This window comes from Ixodes scapularis, unplaced genomic scaffold, assembly GCF_016920785.2.
Source record: "Ixodes scapularis isolate PalLabHiFi unplaced genomic scaffold, ASM1692078v2 PGA_scaffold7__128_contigs__length_106722199, whole genome shotgun sequence".
In the NCBI taxonomy this organism is placed as follows: Eukaryota; Metazoa; Arthropoda; class Arachnida; order Ixodida; family Ixodidae; genus Ixodes; species Ixodes scapularis.
The window spans coordinates 77,030,047-77,050,572 of record NW_024609882.1 but is presented as its reverse complement, the minus strand read 5'-3'; the positions used below and the strand labels follow the sequence as shown (position 1 = coordinate 77,050,572).

The 20,526-nt window shown below is 45.2% G+C and overlaps 1 protein-coding gene across 1 annotated transcript in view; it reads left to right on the top strand.

The window, feature by feature from the left end:
* The window catches only part of LOC121045675 (CUB domain-containing protein 2), a 90,771-nt gene that overhangs the window by 61,595 nt on the left and 8,650 nt on the right, over nt 1–20,526 (top strand). The window contains exons 7-10 of the mRNA XM_040498771.2: nt 1,589–1,770; nt 14,235–14,394; nt 16,275–16,388; nt 20,207–20,310. Coding sequence (XP_040354705.1) covers nt 1,589–1,770; nt 14,235–14,394; nt 16,275–16,388; nt 20,207–20,310 — 560 coding nt within the window. The remainder of the gene's footprint in view (nt 1–1,588; nt 1,771–14,234; nt 14,395–16,274; nt 16,389–20,206; nt 20,311–20,526) is intronic.

Below are 20,526 nucleotides of genomic sequence, written 5' to 3'. Positions count from 1 at the left end.
GACCGGGGAAGGTGGTTCCACTGCTGGGATGTACGGGGAACGAAAGATGAATAAAACTTGGTCATGATAGAGTTAGGAATGCCCACCTTATGTTGATGATCAAGACGGGAGGAAACATATCGGTAGTATAGCCCCATGTTGTCATAAAAACATTAAATACAATCTATATTCTGAGCTAAAAGCATGATTTTTCTGCAAGGCTCGTCTATATATTAGGCGCCGTACAAAAACAGTCATATGCGTTAAATCCTTATTTCGAACTCTTTGTGTTCACGTTTCGCCCATTGAAAAGCACGACGACAGAGCCGAAGCACGTACCTGATCTTGCCACACCGGCTCGAGCCAGCAAAACGAGAAAATCCCAAGTGAAGCCGGAAGTAGAGGTCGTGGGAACACCCCCAAGGGTGACCGAAACAGCTGTAGGTGCCAAGTGAGCTTTTCTTTTTGTTCAATAGCGCATCTTGGTTTGGTCATTGTTTAGGGCGTATCCCTCAAAACCGAGAGTTTCCCCTACTTCACCTCTGGTGGCGTCATGTCGCCTCCAGAAGCATCCTACCTCCATGATACAGTCCGTCTGGTGTAGTCTCACCGAATGTCAATAGACGCACACGCGAACGCAGCTCTGGAGGCAGCTCCATCCACGACATTGCTAGAATATCGTTTGCCAACGTCAACGCGGCAACTAGACCAAGCCGGACGAACCAGCGTTGGCGGTGATGACGATCGACGAGGACGAGGACGACGTCGAATTGTAGCAGGCCGACGGTGACGGCGCGAGTAGGGAACCGAATGCATTGCTGAACGACTGTAACAACTATATTTATTTGATTCCAAAGTGTCAAAGGGCCCTGCGTCCTGTTATTTCGCGGAGGACGAATATGCGAGGCACGATTTTACGCGTGCTCGGAGGCACACTGGACACAAGCCACTATCCGAATGCCTGTCGAGATATTCTGTATATCATGAGCCCAAATTGAATGCTCACGCTCTGCTCGGGTCTGATGTGAGCCGCATTTAAATATCGTCAGTCGGGGTACTATGACAACACGGGGATCACCGAGCTACGCCATCAAATTTTGCGGAGAGATTGAAAGAAAACGCTTGCTTTCATCTTTGAAGTCACACCGCGGCAAAAACGTTTCTTGGTATGTAGCGTTGCACGCGAGTAGACTTCGGTCCCAGTAATAGAGTAAGCTCGTGTAAAGAAAAAAACATCAAACTGAGTATCATTGCACCGACTCTCTAAGTATCAACAGTGCATGATTTTGCGCTTTTCTCTGTGTGCGGTTTGTTTAGCCGCCGATAGCAAACGTCCAAACATGACGAGCGCAGTGACGATGTATCTTTGGTATGCTTGACGGGCTGTTGTCGGAGTGTGTGGGCACAGCCCTAATCTGGACACTTGGGGGAAAAATCGGCGAGAAATCCCGCGGCCATGATTGGCCAAAGCCGCACTTGACCTTGGAGCCGGCCAATCATAGCCGCTGGATTTCTCGCTGACTTCCTCGCCAAGTGTCCAGGTTAGGGCCCCCAGTTTAGCAATGTATGGGCTCATGCCGGAACTCAACTTTCTGCCGTTTCTCTTCAGCCTGCGGAGGCCTGTACGAAGCCAGCGAGGGCTCACTCGTGTCCCCCAGGGATCTGGCGAACGTGGACGGCGGTGTGACCTGCATCTGGATCATTCGCGTCAAGACGGGCTACCTGCCCCGAATCGAGTTCCAAGACTTTAGCTTCACGGAGTCCCAGAATTGTTCCGCCGCATACCTCGAGGTGAGACAACAAGCAGTATCGCTTATGGTCATTCACGTTGTTGGACGAAACAACCTTCCAAGGAACGGCGTTCCTTTATTATTTTTTGCCCCTTTATTTGAAATTTTACTCCAATTAAATAGGCAGTCAGGATTTTTAATATCTACTATTTCAACCTTCGACTTCTATAGATGGGAAAGTCCGAGAGATAGTCGAAAGCAAAGAACTGGAACAAATGTGATCGTGACGACTCGACACCTACTGCGATGTGGATGTTTTAGCTTGCTCGTTTGATTCTATTAACGCGTTACCCAGCACGATGTTTCATTCAAAAGGCGCAAAAGTAACGTTAATGTAACGGAACGTTCTTGTCTTAGAAATGTTACGGGAAGGCGTTCCTTTCGAACCACCGCGGTGCCTGTAACGGGAACTCGTTCCAAGATTGAGCAGGAACGAGGAACGAGCTTTCGTTCCTGTTTTGGAAGAACGTGTAGGACGCTGGTAATCCGTAACTATCCTCCGTTGCATTTCCTGATGAACCGGCGCGGTCTTTAGAAGCCATCCGAGCCAATCCAGTGCTATGAGCTTATAACGTGACTGAGCGACCCGCGCGTGGCTGTGCCCCACCCTAACGTCACGTGACGCCTACACGGCATTGATTAGACCTTTTGCGAGATTGAAGCGATCCTAGCGGCGTAGTGCCGCGCAAAGCATCTTGGGGTCCCATTAGCAAAAGGTACCGTTTCTATTCTCCAAGCTCACTTCACCGCATCCAGTCACGACCAAATACCGCGCTTGCATTTCTGATTATGTGACTTTTCTTAAATTTATAATGCCTTTGGTGTTGCCTACCAATATGGATAGAAAGCTGGGACACCTTTTTGGGGGCACGCGACGTGCCAGAGTTTGTACACAAGTAAACGGAGTACTGCAATAGTAGACGGAAGGGGAGTAAACACTGACTCGATCATCTTGTTTCATTATCTCCTCAATGTCCTAAGCTTCTCTTATCCGTGAGCTGGGAGTGTCATACTGCACTTTGGAGTGGTGGCCAGGCCTCCAGAAGGGAATGGGGCGCTGCCGGCCATATTCCTACTCCTCTCTAAGTCTAGGCAGGTCTTTACGGCCTCTGAAGGTCCGTGTTTCAACGGGGGTTCTCACGAAGATGAATGGGTACGATGCAAGCGAGCGCTAACGTTATTTCCATGCAGTGCTGAGATTCAGTACTTCGTCAACGGGGTGATCAAAACCGAAGCCACTCCACTCTTTTTCATGGCCAAAGCGGTCCTATAATGCAACGCGCGCAATGTTGCGTGCAGGAATTATTTAAAGTCATGTTCGGCTGGCCAGAGGGCCCGCCGGAGCAATACTAGCGGCGCCGCGCCCTGGCGAGGAACCGCCCTCCATAGCAGTACGGCTCCGGTTGCAATGGCAACGAACACGTTAAAGTTCTACCGCGGTCGCGTTGCAAAATTATTGAGGCTATCTGCCTGTTGAAAAACGATGGTTAGTTTGTTCAGGGAGGTTTACCTCCGCAGAAAGAGGTTGCCCGTGCGCTAGTTCTTTGGAGTGTATAGGAGATAATTCAGGCATCAGAACATTTGTCGACAACGAAGTGCGTCTCGCTCGCAAGTGCAAGACAGCGTCGGTTATGTCACCTGCATCAAGATAAATGCTGTTTTTCTTTATGGTTTCGCTCGCTTTTCAAAGTTCGAGCTGCTCGGACAAAGCTGAGGATGCCACATGTAGTTCAAATTGTCTTTTCGCGCACAGCTGCGCTGTTGCACAGACTGCTTGAACTCGGGCAAGCGCTCTTAAAAAATCGGAGTTACCGACTGCTGGAAGCATGCCGCGGCTGTGTTAATTCGTGCGAATGAAGTCAATGACGCGGCATGCAATGCCACACCGCAACACTAGGTCAAGCTGTATAAAAAAACAAAGCGGGACGCGATAATGGCCACAGCTCATCTGTTCCTAAACGTTCTGAGCGGGTCGAACAACAAAATTCTTTTACTACACGCCGAGACACCTTTTGTTATGTCTGTGCCCATATACCGCTGCCGTCAAAGCGGTAGAATCGTAATTCCAGCATGAGCGTCAAAAGCCCCCTCATACTTCGCACCTCCTCGACTCACATTTGCGCCAGTACTGTTGTCTTTTTTTTTTTTTTTACTTTTTTTGTCTCACCACAGAATGATAATTTTGAACCGAGTTTTGGGTGACTATACAAATAGGTTTTTCTGCATGATTTTTTTTCGTTTTGTTTGTTGTTTATAAGCAGTTATACTTTATATATAAAGAACCTCTGCGCCAGAGAAGGGTCGTAAATATTAATTTTTCTCACTGGGAAAAAATGTAAATAAGTTTGAATTTCGACCATATATTTTTCAGGTATTTGCCTTTGTGTGGTATTCTGGCCTGGTCTTGTTTATGTTGCTTTCACTTTCTAAATCTAACATTGACAACACACTCTTATTGGTCGACGCAGGAATGTTCTAGTGTCTCATTTTCAGAGCTCCTTAAAAAACAATTATACTTTTTGTAAGCTAACTACAGAATTTTGATAATATATAATAAAACTAGAGTACAGCCGTCAATTTATCTTCAATTCTGCGTTCAAGTCAGTACACAATAGGTGCTAGGATTATCTGCCTCGTTTTACCTCATATCTTTTGCCGCTTACTCGCTTTCTCTTGTAAACATCGGGAAACAAAATTGGCGGTAAGCAATGTGAGCTTAATTCTCAAATTTAAAGTATCTTTAAAAAAATATAAACTGCATATTCGGGCTCCTTTTGTCGATGGCTACGGGGAAGCATCATAGCTACTACATTAGGGACTTATTGTAGAAGTCACTTTTGAATCGTGGGTCCTGTGGGCGCGAGCTCAGTCCGCTCTCAAAGTTTCAGCACCCCCAAGCAACGTAAAACTCTTGCATGCTCTTGCGTGTGCTGCTGCACCTCTGAATGAGGCGACAATAATAATAATAAAAATAATAATAATAATAACCTTTATTTTCATTTCCCATTACAGGTAATGATGGGGCCGAGAATAAAAGCCGCGATAGACGGCTTGACAGGCTCTCGGCCCCAGTTACATTCAGCAGCAGTCAGAGGGAACAAAATAATATACAAAGGCATTCAGACAAAGAATAAGCACATTTAACAGATATCAATTACCTTGTTAATCTTCAAAGCATATCAATGTACAAAATCTACGTTTACATAATAGATACAAATACATGGACATGAGAAGGAATTATTAACAACTTAACGAGAACATAGAGATAGAACATCGAAGATATACAAAACCAAATAGCAGTAGACTACATCAAAGCTATACATGACAGTACGTAATTCATTTAAACTCAATTTACCTATATCAATACTGTGTAAAATTAGTGAATTGAGAAGTCTTGGGACTCGGTAGGCTAACATTTCTTTGCCAACATTCAATCGACACGTTGGTATTTGCCAATAATCGGCGTTACGAGTTTGATACGTTAAAACATGTTTTTGTAAATTTGACAATGTTACCAAGGAAGAGGTGTTATGCTGCAATTTTTTTTAAGCCTTGTGGATAGTCTATAGCTATAAATATTTTTGATACTAAGTATATTATAAATTTTGAATAAGTTTTCTGTATGCGACAAATATGGTGCGTTTGCAATAGTTCTTAGCATTCTTTTTTTAATTAAGTGTACTTACTCCAAGTTTGTTATTGTAGTTGTGCTCCAGACTAAAGAACAGTAATTCAAATGACAATAAAATAACGATTTATATAACAAGAGTTTAATTGATGATGGAAGTATATACTGGTGCCGGCATATCAGCCCTACAACCTTAGATAGCTTTTAATTTAGATACGCAATATGATGGTCCCAGGTCATATTATGAAAAAATACCACACCAAGTGTTTTAAAATTCTCTACCAATTCGATGTCAACCGAGTTTAAGGTTATCCTACATATTGATGGAATAACTTTATGTTTTGTCCGAAATATAACAGCTTTAGTTTTGCTAGCATTTATTTTTAGAGCGTTCCTGTCGGTCCATGATGATATTTTATCTAATACTAAGTTAATTTTTGACACGAGCTCTTCTGCATTATCAGCAGCATAAAGAAGTGTTGTATCGTCTGCATACATTATAATTTTAATAGACTGGTCAATATTTACTATATCATTTACATAGACATTAAAAAGAAATGGCCCTAAAATACTTCCCTGTGGTACCCCTGAGAAAATTTGTTTTATACTGGAACAAAAGTTACCGCAACACACATATTGTTTCCGATTTTCGAGATAGGACCGTAGTAGATGCAAGGCTTGCCCCCGAACGCCATAAAATTCGAGTTTTTGTAATAATAATTCGTGGTTTAAATACTCGAAAGCTTTAGTAAAATCAATATAAACCCCCAAAACAAGTTTCTTGTCCTCTAAGTTGCGTAAGATAAATTCTTTTTCTTCAAGTAAGGCAAGTTCCGTAGAACAATGTTTTTGGAATCCAAACTGCGACCTTGTAATGAGTTGATACTGGTCGAAAACGTTTGACAATCTTACATGAATAAGTTTTTCAAGCCCTTTTGATAACACGGCAAGTGTTGAAACCGGTCTATAGTTATTAATGTAATTCTTATCACCTTTCTTATGCAGTACAGAAACTTTGGCAATCTGCATAGGTTTTGGAAATATACCTTCAGATAAACACAAGTTAAATATATAAGTTTAACAATGCACGACTAAGTCTAATACATATTTTACGGGTCTAATTTTGCATGTATTATTTAAGTTCATAAATACATTAAAGACCTCGGAATCGCTAACGGGATCCAAGAATATTGAATTTAAGTTTCTATATTTAATATACTCGCAAGCCTTATCATTGTAAGCTAGAGAAACTAGATTTACAAAGTAATCATTAAATACGTTAGCTAAAGCAGTATCTTTAACTTCTCCGTTAATATGCAATCTATCTATGTTCTCAGGTTCTGATTATTTTTTCTAATTGAATTTACTTTTTTCCAAATGACATCAATACGTCCAGCTGAAGATCTAAAACTATTGTGATAATACCGTTCCCTAGCGGTTCTTAGTTCCTTCATTAACTGGTTGCGATAAGCTTTAAACTTTGTCAAATCATATTGATTTCTTGATTTGTTAAATCTTTGGAATAACTTGTTTTTTTTCATTAATTTTCGATAAAAGACTTGGGGTAATCTATGGTTTCCCAATTCTACGTGATTTTTTAGTTTTTTTTTTTGTAAGGAAAATTTTTTATATGGAGGCGTTTAAAACTTTCTAGGAACGTATCGTAAGCTACATCAGGGTCTGTTGCAGCAAAAACATTGTTCCAGTCAGCATTTTCAATATCATTACGAAACATCTCCAGATTATAAGGAGTGATATGCTGAAAGTGCCTGAATGACTCTGCATTTTTTTTTGTGAGAAAGACTATCATTTACGCATAGGAATATAGGTAGGCGATCGCTTATGCGGGTGGTAAGTATAGCACCTTTCAGACATACGTGATCAATGTTTGTAATAAAAAGGTCAATGAGAGTTTCCGTGTGCACTGTAATTCTTGTTGGTCGAGTTATTATGTTAGCGTATCCATACGTTGTAAGTAATATTTCAAATTCAGATCTAGGCGTAGTATCAAGTAGCATATTAATATTTAAATCCCCTCCAATGATTACATTCAAGTTATTATCACTACCGAATCCCAAAAGCCCCTCAAAATATGCAAGAAAAGTATTAATATTGCCATCCGGTGGACGGTAAACCACAGATATAAGCATATTTTCTGCCACCAAAGATAACACTTCATAATCCTTTGTCATAGTACAAAAAGTAGATAATAATTCGGTTTTGATGCTTTCTTCAATCAACAAACATACACCTCCGCCACGATTATAAACACGATTTAAACAGTAGTGGTTATAAGATGGCAGCCTAAAAACATCGTCTTCCTCAGTATACCATGTCTCGGTAAACATAATTATATTGAATTTAATTGAAAGCTGGCTAAAAAGACACTCGAGATCTGTTACTTTATTTTTATCAGACCTTGCATTTAAATGAAAAACTTTCAGTGACGACTCAAAACTGCGTTCAAGATATTGTGAAAAATCAGCGGGAAGTACTGTACGTACGGTGATTCTTTCATGAATTGCCAAGGCCCTAGTATCTAGACGATAACGACCTCGAGCTACGAATGGATCGCTTTCAGATCATCTTCGCTTCTTATCATATAGGAGTCATCACCATCTTTGCGCCTGATAAAGACTTTTCCATTCCTATGCCATACGTACATGAAGTCTTTTCCCTTCGTCCATTCTTTTGCCTTGGCTAGTAGTTCACGATTTTGCTTCGTCAGGTTTTCATTGATGAAGTATTTGTTTCCAGAGTTTCGTAGCCTTCCCCTCCTGCTCAACCATGCGTCCCTTGTTGTTTGCGAAGCAAAGCGGACAATAATGCCAGGGATTTGAACTGGCTTTGAGGGCAGACGGTGAATGGCTGTTACTTCGGCTTCAGCTTACTCAGGCAGTTTATTTTGCTCATTAGATCCTTGTCTTTCGTCTTTGTGATACCGTGAAATTCAAGGTTGAGCTTTCGGTTTCTCCATTCGAGGTCATGAAGTTCATTCCTGAGCCGCTTCACCTCCTCACCATTGTCTTTTCCCTCGAGTTCCGCCACTTTACTTTTTAGTTGTTTAATTTCTTCCCTCTGTTCTTTGACACTTTCTAATATTTCATCATATTTTGCCGACATCATGCTAATGGATGCTTCGATGCCTCCAACAGTGTCTTTGAGATCTAAGAGTTAATCTAATTTGTCGTTCACGGAAGCTAACATGGTCGATACGTCAACATCCATTTTCGGTTTATTGGTCGCGCCACTCTTAAGTTTTTGAGGTTCGACAAGTGGGGCATTTCCACGCGCTACGATAGGTTTCGCCCTTTGTTTTTAGTGCTACTTCAGAGATTCCCACACAGCTACCGCAATGATACGTGGAACCGCATTCGCTACACGTAATTGACTGCTCATCATCGAGGATTTCCTCTTGGCATTTCAAATACTACGTATCGGTCATCTTTGACAGCGTGCATAGACCAAATAACAGGCACAGCAGGCAGTAGCAGCGACAAGGATATAATTGCCTTAGGAATGATAGTAAAATAAACCAACCTGGAATGACGTACAGAACAGATTATCGTTTGTTGCTGTTGCTCGTCGCTGCTGCCGCCAGAATGCTGCGGCTCACGTTGGTGACGGCTTTTATGGCAGGATTTCTTGCTCAGAGGTCGCTTGGGTCTGGTACCATGGGCGGGGCTGCACACTTCTCTTCGTTGGATGAAATCACGATGGTCCGTTGCTTGTAGTAACACGTCAAAGCCGATCCCACGCTGCAGCTTCCGCTTGTACACGGCCAGGCGTTCAGCAGATAACTGGAATGACGTACAGAACAGATTATCGTTTGTTGCTGTTGCTCGTCACTGCTGCCGCCAGAACGAGATAGAGAAACAACATTTAACCCTGTCCTCCGCACAGCTGGCGATTCATGCTTCTGGCGATCTTTCTTGAATCACCTCCCAGAAACCGAATAAAAGTTTTTCGGAGACACATATTTACCTTCCAGTTTAATACGATGCTGTGGCGTTTAACTACACAACAATGCCTGGTGCCTTGCCCTTTTGCTTGTGGTACATCACTTTACCAAGCGGGAGGCCAGCACAACAAGCATACCAGCCTCCTGCGACGTCTGCGTTTCGTACTGCTAAGAATATGGGCGCACCTCGCCAGGGGGAGAAGTGGCGCTGCGGCACGGCGAAACTTTAGCCGCACAACCCTATACTGGCTCCTTTGGCCCGTGGCGTTCGCTGCAGCCTGTCTTGTAGACGTTACTAAAAAGAGTAATCAATTAAAGTTACATTTACTCCTGGTTAAAAGTATTCAATAGCCTACTTAAAAAAAAACCTTGTATGCAACACTGCGCGCCAGACTTGTACGTAATCCGTTACAAGTAACGAAATTACTTGTAATCCCTTACATTTATCAGTAATTTAGTAACGGAATAATTACATATTCTCTAGAGTAATTTTAAAGTAATTCCCTTACATTTTTGACGTAACGGATTCCTTGTAATCCGTTACATTATTTTGACAGAACCAACCCCCCCCCCCTCCCCTTCTAAATAAAGTTTTTTTATTTATTTATTTTTGTAAAGTTGAGCGCAGTGACACTGTAACGCGAATTGACCAGCGCAAAGGGAGGCTTTGCACTTCAGTTCCGCAAAGCCTTTTTTTTTTTTTTTTTTGCAACACCATTTTTTTTTGGACCCTAACAACAGTGTCAAAAAATCCAAATGAACATTTCTACAAAAAAAAAAAAAGGGGGGGGGGGGGGGGAGGGCGGAGGGGGCAAGTTATTTCCGCTTTTTTTTAATCCGCTTTTTCTTTGCGATCGAAGACGGGGAGAGGAGGACGCCAAAGTCATTGTGCGCCTCTTCGAGAAGCTCGAGGCGGTAAATGCACTGAAAAGACTTAACAATGTCCTTCTACGAAAATTTTAATAATGTCACAACACTAGGCAACGGTCCGTCTACCCTACCTAGGGTGCCTACATGTTCCCGCCGCTCCGCTGTTTAGGGTGGCGACAACGTTTGTGATACCTGTTGCCGACAAACCAGTGTTGCCTACCTCGTTACCATGGCAGCCTCCGCTGTTTCGTCGACCATTTTGTCACACTCGCCAGTCGTGCACTCGCGCTACTCCGCTAATCCTCGTTAGGGCTAGGGAGCGCCCACCGCTCTCGTTCCGACGGTGAGGTTTTGGCGTGCGATGCCGGTCTGTTGCGTTCCATTTTGTCGAGGGGACTCACGTTTCGATAAACGCAACGCATACTTCCTGCTTGCAACTTCAAAGTATGAAACACCCGAATAACGAGAGCGACAGCCACGACGACCGCCATCCCGCTGAGCCTCCGACTCGTCCGACTCCTCTTATGAACGGAAACGGAAGTGGCCTCACAGTGTTGCCGGTGCGTCAAAACTACGAAAACTCAACGTTGTGTACGTTTAGCCAAATAAGGAGTGGGTCAAAATGGCGGTGGGAGAGGATCTGGGAAAGGGTAACAAGAAGTTGGCGCCACCCTAAAGCGGAGCGGAAACATGTAGGCACCCTAACCCTACCCTTTTTGTGGGTTAGCTTTTTGCGAGCACTTAGAAAATGCTAATAGTCTTCCCTTCTTCTTCCTGTTTTGCCCCAGCAGGGCCCATCTTATCTCAAGGAGGTGTTTTTACAAATAAAACATAATGCTGGCTGACGTAGTTGATATTCTGGGCTTGAGGACAGGGTGAAATTCGCGAGTGGGGCCATAGCGCGGCTTACTTCTACCCTTTCCTGCCCGTGGCATCAGCGGACGTCTATCTGGAGAACACCGGAGTAAACTGCAGTCGGTTCGTGCTCCGTGCGTTTTTGAACGGCACCAAGAAAGGTACACACGGCAAACGTGCGTTTACATTTCCTTCTTTTAACCGACGTTCTAATTAATTGTTGTTATGAGTGTCCTTCTTTTTCTTTTATTACTTATATTTATATACTGGAAACTTTATTTTATTCACCAACGTCTCAAGTGGGGCTCGAACTGTTCAGAACCAAAGGAAGGAGAATATAGAGCCAAACATTATTGATTATTTAATTATCGCCTTACTGTTACAACTATGTTTTCCTATTGATGACTTTCACAGCTTCGCGATTTAGACAATGGGGAATTTTAGTAGATCGGTCCCATGACTCCGATATCGATATCCGACACTTCGCCGCCGTCTTTGCGTATGCATCATATCGTTATCGCGGGTATTGGAGGTATCGGAAGGATCTGCTAAATCTCTCGAATAGCAGGCAACGGCTGCAACGACGAAGCTTTGCTCTACAGTCGAGGTAAATAGTACTTCCCTTGCTTCGCTGGAAAAGCTCAATGCAGAGCATGAAGCATTCGTGAGGAACAATATGGCACTCCCATCCAGTGCCTCAGCTCAAATGGTGTTCAGCGTAGCAGTCGACATACTGAGTAAGAAATAACGCAAAATGTCTGACGAGACTTTCGAGGGCCAGCTGTTGCTCAAAATACTCAAGGTCATTAAATGGAACACGTTGCAACAATAAGAACTTGAATAACCCTCTTCTCTTTGTTTCTTACTTGAGGACAATAATGTTAAAAGTAACGCCACGAAAGTAACGGATCACTTTTTGGGGTAACGGTCAGTTACTTTCATGGGAAAGTAATTGTAATTGTAATAAATTACAATTTAGCCTTGAGTAATTGTAAATGTAATTCCTTACTATTTTTCAGTAACGTGTACAAGTCTGCTGCGCGCGTTGCATTACGGCACCTCTTTGGCCATAGAGAGGAGTGCCATGATTTCGATTTCGATTGACCCGTTGATGAAGTAGTGCACCTCAGCACTGCATAAACATAAAGTCAGCACTCGCTTGCATTGCACCCATTCATCTTCGTGAGAGCCCCCGTTGAGAGCCCCCGTTGGGACTTCCAGCGACCGTAAAGACCTGCATGCGTAGACTACGCGAGGAGTAAGAGTAAGCCCTGCCGCGTCCCATACCTTTCTGGCGGCTTGGCAACCATTTCGGAGTGCCACGACCCTATACCGGGTCACGGATCATTTAAGAAGCCTAGGACGTTCGGGCGATGGGACAGGATGATTGACCCCGTACAATTCTTCTTCTTTTTTTCTTTTTTTTACCTGCGCACAACTTCTGGTACGTCGGGCACTTCTGTTCGTATTGGTATCGCAACACCATATATTTAAGGAAAGTCGCATAAGTATTCGAAAATGAATGCACTGCATTTGGTCGTGACATGATACCGTGAATTGAGATTGGCAAATCGAAACCGTAACGTTAGCCAAAAGATACCCACGATGCTTTGCTCGGCACTACGCCGCTAGGATCGCTTCGATTTTGCGAGAGGTCTATTAGATTACTCGATTACTTGACAGAAAACGTAATTGGCCGTTACTTGAAAAAGGAGCCGTTACTTTTCCGATTTGTTCAGATAATTAGAACGACAGAATGTTCCGCCTGTTTGAAAACGGGCCTTTCGAACTGCAACGAGCGAAAGTATGCAGGCGAGCTGGATAGACATTATAATCTAAACCTTCAAACAAGGAGGAATAAAATAATGAACGAGAGTATTTTATTCCTCCTTGTCTCGGGGTTTAGACTCTGGTCTTTCGAACTCTCCATTATCGGTTTTGTATCGCCGAATTCCAAACCACTCATCTTCTCAATACCACAATTTTGGTAAACTGTCCTCCTGCCGGAGACTTGGGTTCGAGGATTCCTCAGTAGAAAACTTGCAAAAACAAAGGGTCCTACTAGGAATGTGGGTAAGAAAATACTAACTGTTAAAACTAATTTTAGTACATCCAAAAGTAATCAAATCACTCTTGTGTTTACATTCTAAAAAGTAATTATATGCTTTAATTACTTCAAAAGGTGATTAATTGCGAGTAATTTGAATCCTCCTAACAAGTACCGTACAAGTATGGCTGCATTCCATCGCAAGTGGAAGTGAAGCATGGACTTTTGTGTTTTCAGTTCATACCGATAGACGCCAAAATCCCCAAATTCAAGCTGCTCTTAAATTATATAAATATATATATATATATATATATATATATATATATATATATATATAGGACCCAAAACACAGCCCCCATCGAACTTCCCTCAAGGCTACTTCTTTCTGCAGAAGCCGCACCCCTTCAGCATGACAAAAAAACGAAGACCGCGGGTCTTCAACACGTACACTAAAAACTAAATAAGTAAAATTGGGCGGCTGCTTGCGCCACCTAGTGAGCATGCTGAAAACTACAAAAGACGAGTGAACATTATGAAAAAGTAGCGCACAAAAAGACAACGAGAAGGACAAGAACGGAACACAGGAGACAAAACAAGCGCTATTGTGTTCCGTTCCTGTCCCTGTCCTCGTCTTTTTGTGCGCTATTTTTTATCGTGTTCAAACAGTGCCAACTCGACCAGCTTACCACCTTACCAGCAACAAATGACAACACAGCAGACACACCACAGCATGTCAACATACAAGCATATACAGATACAAACAACTCGCAGAGGTACTGACAAGCCGATGCTCGACTCGTTTTCATCCCACATCGGAAGCGTGACGACTTTAAAGTAGTCTGTCGGGGTCACGCGCATGTCCTTTCGGAGATTGAGGAATCCTGCGCCCGTGTTTTGTTTTCTGCAACATCATACCCTGTAGACGCCGATTCTTTTTCTCGGATGCCGAAAAGTGACATTGAAAATCACCGAATTGTGGGGAAAATAAATTTCCTAAGAAAAGTAACTCCGTTATAAAAAAAAAAAAAAAAGTAAACACCGAAAGCAATAAACTCTATCTAGGACCTAACTTTGTATTTTTGTTTGTTTGTGTCTCACCTGCAGGCGTACTTTATCAGCAAAGGCAATCAGATGCAGCTGATGCCCCGGCGATGCGCAGAAGAGCCGCCTCCCGTCGTGGTGGGAATCGACAACGAGGTGCGCGTCAGACTGCACGTGGCACAGAGAGATCCACACACGAGCTTCCGGCTTCGATTTCGCTCTGGTAAGTCTACCCGTTCTTGTTATGTGTCCACATCAGTGACGGATGAGCTTAAAGGCCGACTTACATAATTGTCTTCTGGTGGGCAGAAAACCATATCACAGTATCTTTCTCTCCATTGCCTCTCACACTCTTCTCCCCTTCTCTCTCCGCAGAAGCGGGTCCTTGAGCTACTCCCCGCAGCAGGGAGGAGGGTCTCCCTCTTTCTGAAACGGATATTAGTTTTTTCTCCTCTTTTTTTTTTTTTTTTTTTTTTTGAGAGAGAGAGAGACATAAAAACATTTAGAACAGGAAGTAGTATAAAGGAAGGACGTGCACCAGCGCTCTGTGGTGCACGTACTTCCCCTAATTCTTCGTGGTTTAGCGCTTTTAATTCGCTGTAATGTACCACCAACTCACCTAAGTTCATACCCCCCCTCCTTTCTGCTTGTTGATCGGCCTTCAAATCCAGACGCAGCCCACGCTCCGAGCCAGTGGTACCAATCAAGGATCGTCAAAAGCGCAGGTTACTGGGCCTGTTCTGTTTATGATTGGTTCAGCGATGAAACAACGCGTACAGATACATAACGAATACCGCAATGGTACAGAGCGCGACACTTAGCGCGAACAAGCGATCGCCGGTTTTTCGAGTTTTTCTGTTTGAAACCAATGGATGTCCTCCAAGTTATCATTGCTACGGAAAGAGCTCATTTAGTTCTATAACGTAAGCGATAACATTTTGTGCTCGCTAATATTAGGGAGTTTTAGTAGACCGTGTTTCCCCCTCCGCCAGCCCTCCGCTACGAAGAAACCGCCACTGCGCCTGCGCGTCGATGGCCTTGGCAGTAGAGTTCCGGGTAGCGGAGGGGCTTAGCGGAGCAGGAAACACGGTCTACTAAATCTCGCTACTATTTCAAAGTAAAATGCGAAAATACGCCGATGCCGTGTTCGCGCTAACAGTGTCGCGATATGTACCCTTTTGATGCTCTCTGATTAGTACCATGAGCTCGTAGCACCCAATGTTCAATAGTGCTTCATTTCTCCGTCAACTATCGAAGGCCAGCGAGGAAGACGCAGGTTGGACGGGAGTGCTGCGTCAACATTGGACTGGGCCTCGCGTCCAATGAACGCGTCGAAGGACGCTCGGCGTGCGGTTCGGGCCCAACTGCCGAGTTGGAGCCGTCTGAGTGTGATGACGTAGCACGTGGAAGTATGGTGCCTGGAACGCGTCTCCGACTTGTGCGGTTACCGCACCCAAAAAAAAGGGTGCCTCGTTTTCCGCCTTATGACGTCAGAGGTGTCACGCTGTCGCCTGCCGCGATCCTGGCGGCGTCACGGTCACAGTAGCGGTGGTGGATGTGGCCAGACGCCTGTTCTTCTGCAGGTCGCTCTCCAATGTGACATTTCACGGGAGCTTCGGCAGCCAGGAGTTGGAACGCTGCGTCGACAGCGACACTCGCGAACACTACTGCTTTCTTGCTTCGCGACATCCCCGCAGCATATGACACCCCGGCTTTTGTGACGTCCTTTGTTGCCACTTCGGAACCAATTTCGATGCATGGGCGGAACATGACGCTAAACACACCGGTCGAAGACGCGTTCCAGGCAACGTGATGGAAGTAGAAGAAACCGTTTTTCAAGCTTTAATTATATCGACAGGTCGGCGAGGGACACGTGCGGCGTCAGCGTTGGGCTGTGGGACTCGTGTTCAATCGGTGAGGACACGGACGAGTTCCAGCCGGACACTGAATTGAATGTACTTTATTCTTACAAACGTCTGTCAAACTGATGTAGTACTCGCGTCCGATTTGAGCCTCGCACTGGCCTCCGGTACGCCACGTAGAGAATCCAAAACTATATACGGCCTTGCTATTTAGGGGGCGTTGAATATACCTTTGCCGCAGTGTGCGAGATGATGGTGATAGCCAACCGGACCGGAGGCGTTGCACAGTCGAACTCTTTCCCAAACCTCTACGTGCACGAGTCCGAGTGCAGTTGGAACGTGTACGCACCGAAAGGTGAGTCGTTGCAGACTATTATGGTCCGTTTTAGATTTTCTAACCCGCTTAGGCTGCTCCAAGCGAGTTCCGGTGGCTTCTTCTCAGCAAACCTTTTAGCTTGTTGTTGTTTTTGCTTGCCCTTAGTGTTAGTGCGTTAAAATAATGCACAAACGATGACATTGGAAATTTATAAAATATATTTTAGGTGTGCTCTTCAGCTAGTTATAGTGGCAACCGGTGAAATTATAGAATTATTCGAGAAATTTTTGATTGATCTCACACGCGACCACCCTCAAGTTACGGTTCTAAAAGACGGGTGGTGGAATTGTTTGGACTCCTTGCTAAACCGGAAGTTCGCGGGGCTAGCAAAATACAAAGCACCGCCTTGTGGAACTTTACTGAAAAGGCTACATTCTGTTCACTTCTAACCTAAGCTGGCAGTGGAGTGGAAGCTACAAGATGGCCGGATTAGTCTAGACAAATCAACTATCTCTTCTGTACCACGAGACAACCGACAGCTGAAACAGAGTTGCTGTGTTTTTCCGGGTGAACCGTCAAGCCGTAGCAGTGAAGCGGGAGGTATCAAGCTATAGCGCATGATCGTACGAATATGTGATCATGCGCCACTAAGAGATCTCGAGTCAAAGAAGAGAAGGTCGAAGCGCGAAACGATTAGATTAAAAGCCCAGTTGGATTTCGGACATCGTCCTGGTCGGACGTCTCTATAGCTTTGATGATCCGGACGTGATCAACCGAAGTACTCTATCATGACCGATAACGGACAACTGGGTACTAGCGGCACGACCGTCCGCCAACTTGGTAACACCAGTCTACCCAACCTTCAACCACACGTCGACATTGACGAAGCTACCGGGACCACAGTCACCACAACTCTCCCTCTATGGTTACCAACATTCTGTCCAAAAAACTCTCAGGTCTGGTTTACCCAAGTGGAGACGCACCTTCATCTGCGAGGAGTCACTACGCAGATTGCCCGTTTTTACCATGTCGTCGCCAGCCTACCCCCCCCCCCCCCCCCCCCCCCCCCAGGTTGCAGATGAAATTGACGACGCGCTGTCGCAAACCCCATCCGACGACGCGTACGACTATCAAAAATTTGTCCTCCTGGCTCGGACAATGGCAACAGAGCGCCTCCCGGATCCAACAGCTGCTGACCGCACAAGAGCTTGGGGATCGCCGGCCGTCGCAGCTCCTCCATCGGATGCGTCAACTGCTCGGCTCGCATAACTACTACGGTCATGAAACAATTCTGCGTGAGCTCTTCTTACAAAAACGACCAGAAAGCATGGGAATGATCCTAGCCGCTGCAGACGACATGTCGCTGGGTCGTCTCGTGATACTAGCAGACCGCACCGCTGACTACTCCGCACCCGCTGTTCGTGAAGTCACAACACCTGCTTCACAACCATGGGAAACAGCCGTCGCTAAAATTGAATAAAAAATCTAGAAGTTGGCTGCTGCCATCGCCGCCTTCCGACCTGCCCCGGACCGAGCAGCTTGATCAAGGCCGCTCAGTTCTTCTTGTGGCCGATCGCCCTCTCGCCGCACTACCGACTCCGGTGACCGGTCCATGTGCTGGTAGCATCGCACTTTTGGTGATCAAGTAAGACGCTGCATCCAACCCTGTTCATGAATGGGAAATGCCGAGGCCCGACACTAACGGTGGCGAGTAATCCCAGCCAGCTCAGCAGCCGGCTGTTCTATGTTCGCGACACCCTTTCAGGCATCCTGCTCCCTGCTCTTCGTCGATACTGGCGCGGAGGTTAGCGTGTTACCTGCTTCCCCTGCGGATTGCAAACTGCAACCGACTATAGACCGTCTCTCCGGGCGGTCGACAGCTCTGCAGCAGCCACATACGGTCAAAGTTCCCTGACTATTAACATTGGACTCAGACGGACGTTCAGGTGGGTATTTGTAGTCGCGGACTTATACAACAGGCCATTATAGGCGCTGATTTCCTGGATCCATTCGGAATTACAGTCAACATTAGCAGCCGCACACTGACTGACGCAAGCACGACGATGTCTGTACAAGGTATTACATCTAACCTGACAGTTTCCCCAATGCGACGTTCTTCGGCTCCATCGTCGTATGAAGCCATCCTTGCCTAGTTTCTATCTATTACAAAACCATGTAACATGAAGTCTCTTGTAAAACATGGAGTCATGCACGATATAAATACTACAGGTGCGCCCGTGTCTGCACGACCTCGTCGACTCGCCGGTGAGCGTCTGAAGATCGCGAGGAGAGAGTTTGGACAAGTGTTACAGTTAGGTATCATCCGACCATCTTCTAGCAACTGGCCATCACCACTTCACATAGTCCCAAAAAAGTATATAAATGACTTGGGTCCGTACGGAAACTATCGGGCACTCAATGCTTCCACAGTGCCCGACCGATATCCTCTCCCACATATACAGGATTTTTCTGCTAATCTCTCTGGAACCGTGATTTATTCCAAGATAGACTTAGTCAAGGTCTACCATCATATTCCTGTGGCGCCCAGCGATATCCCCCAAACAGCGATATCCCCCAAACGAGTATATCAGAATGCCATTCGGTCTCAGGAATTTGGAGCAGACATTTCAAAGGTTCATTGATGAAGTCACCAGAAAGCTCCATTTCATATTCGTCTATGTCCGTCGACATCCTCGTAGCCAAACCAACTCCGGCTGAGCACGAACGACACCTACACCTGCTCTTCGATCGACTTCAACAAGCTGGCATTGTCGTCAACCCGAGCAAAAGCCAATTCGGGCACACAAGTGCGTGGAAACAGGATATATCGATGAGTTAACGACGGCGACAACACGCGCGGCTTCACGGGCTCCTATCAGCTAGATCCTGTGCTTTAGCTGATAGGAGCCCGGGTTAGCGAGCCTGTTCTTGGTTACGACAGCCCGTGTTCTGATACTTAACAGATGATTCTTCAACAAATGACCAAATCCAGCACAGTGTTTCATAGAACACATTTGATTTCTGGTGCTGGCAATTGCTGCCATGTTGGCGCGAACTCCCTTCCTGACCCCCCTAGTCTTCCAAACTTTCCTATGTCGGACTCTAACTCTTTATATTTAGCGGGACTTAAGATATCCGACTGATGAGCCAGTGGTTTGCAACATGGAGACCCTCATTCATTCGCTCTTTCTGCCTCGGTGTGTGCGAGGAGGTGATGGTGAGTCGTTCCATTTGAGACAGCTTCGGGGCTACAGAGTCCAAACCCTTGCGGCTCAAATAAGGAGCATCCAGGTTCAGTTTCTCGTCACTGTGTATTGTATCTGTCATGTAACTACAACGCATGACGAAGCACAAATTACGGATGTCTTGTTCTTCGGTCGATGCTGTTGTTATTCGCCAAGACCTTCTTCCCAAAACCTGCACCATCACGCGACTCAACACTGCTAAGACTGCCGCTACTTGTAAGAAAGGAGCTCCTGGACGGTATGTTTTCATAGTTCCTGCGTATGGACCGTGCTTTAGCTCGCTTTCTCAAGAAACGGACACTCGTGTGCTGGGCAGCAAGTATTCACTAGCCGCTTGTGTGCATCGCTGTTTTCAAAACTTTTGTTCCATTTTTATTTTATTTTTTGGATGAGAATTTACTTCATCCAAAGTCTGTATCCGTAACCTCGCATGAGCACCTCTCCAGCGCCCATGCTGTGAACGAGCATCCTCGTGGTGTGGAATGCACGGTTCCGAAGCGTTGTGGCTGAGTCGCTAAAGCTCACAACCATTATGCGTTCAGAAGTAACGGACTTAGCCATGATTGCCGAGGAATACCACCTGAATGATGTACTCTCGTTGGCGTCACGCAGGTGAACGGCTCGCCCTGTTCCTGACGGAGCTGCGGTTCAGCAAAACCAAGTACTGCGCCGTCAGCACGCTGACGGTGCAAGACGGCACACAGCCGACGTCGCAGGTAGGGAGGCCGCGAACTTTTCTCGAACTTGGGATTCGACTGGTTCGATGAATCTTCGTACGTTTACCAAAGTTCGACGGAGCTCGACTAAGCAGTGTTGCCCAACTTTTCCACGAAATCTTAAAATATTTGGGACTTTGTCCAGTTTGTTTTATATTTTACACATTATAAAAGCAAACACATAACCTATTATAAGATATAGGTAGTTTCTTAATG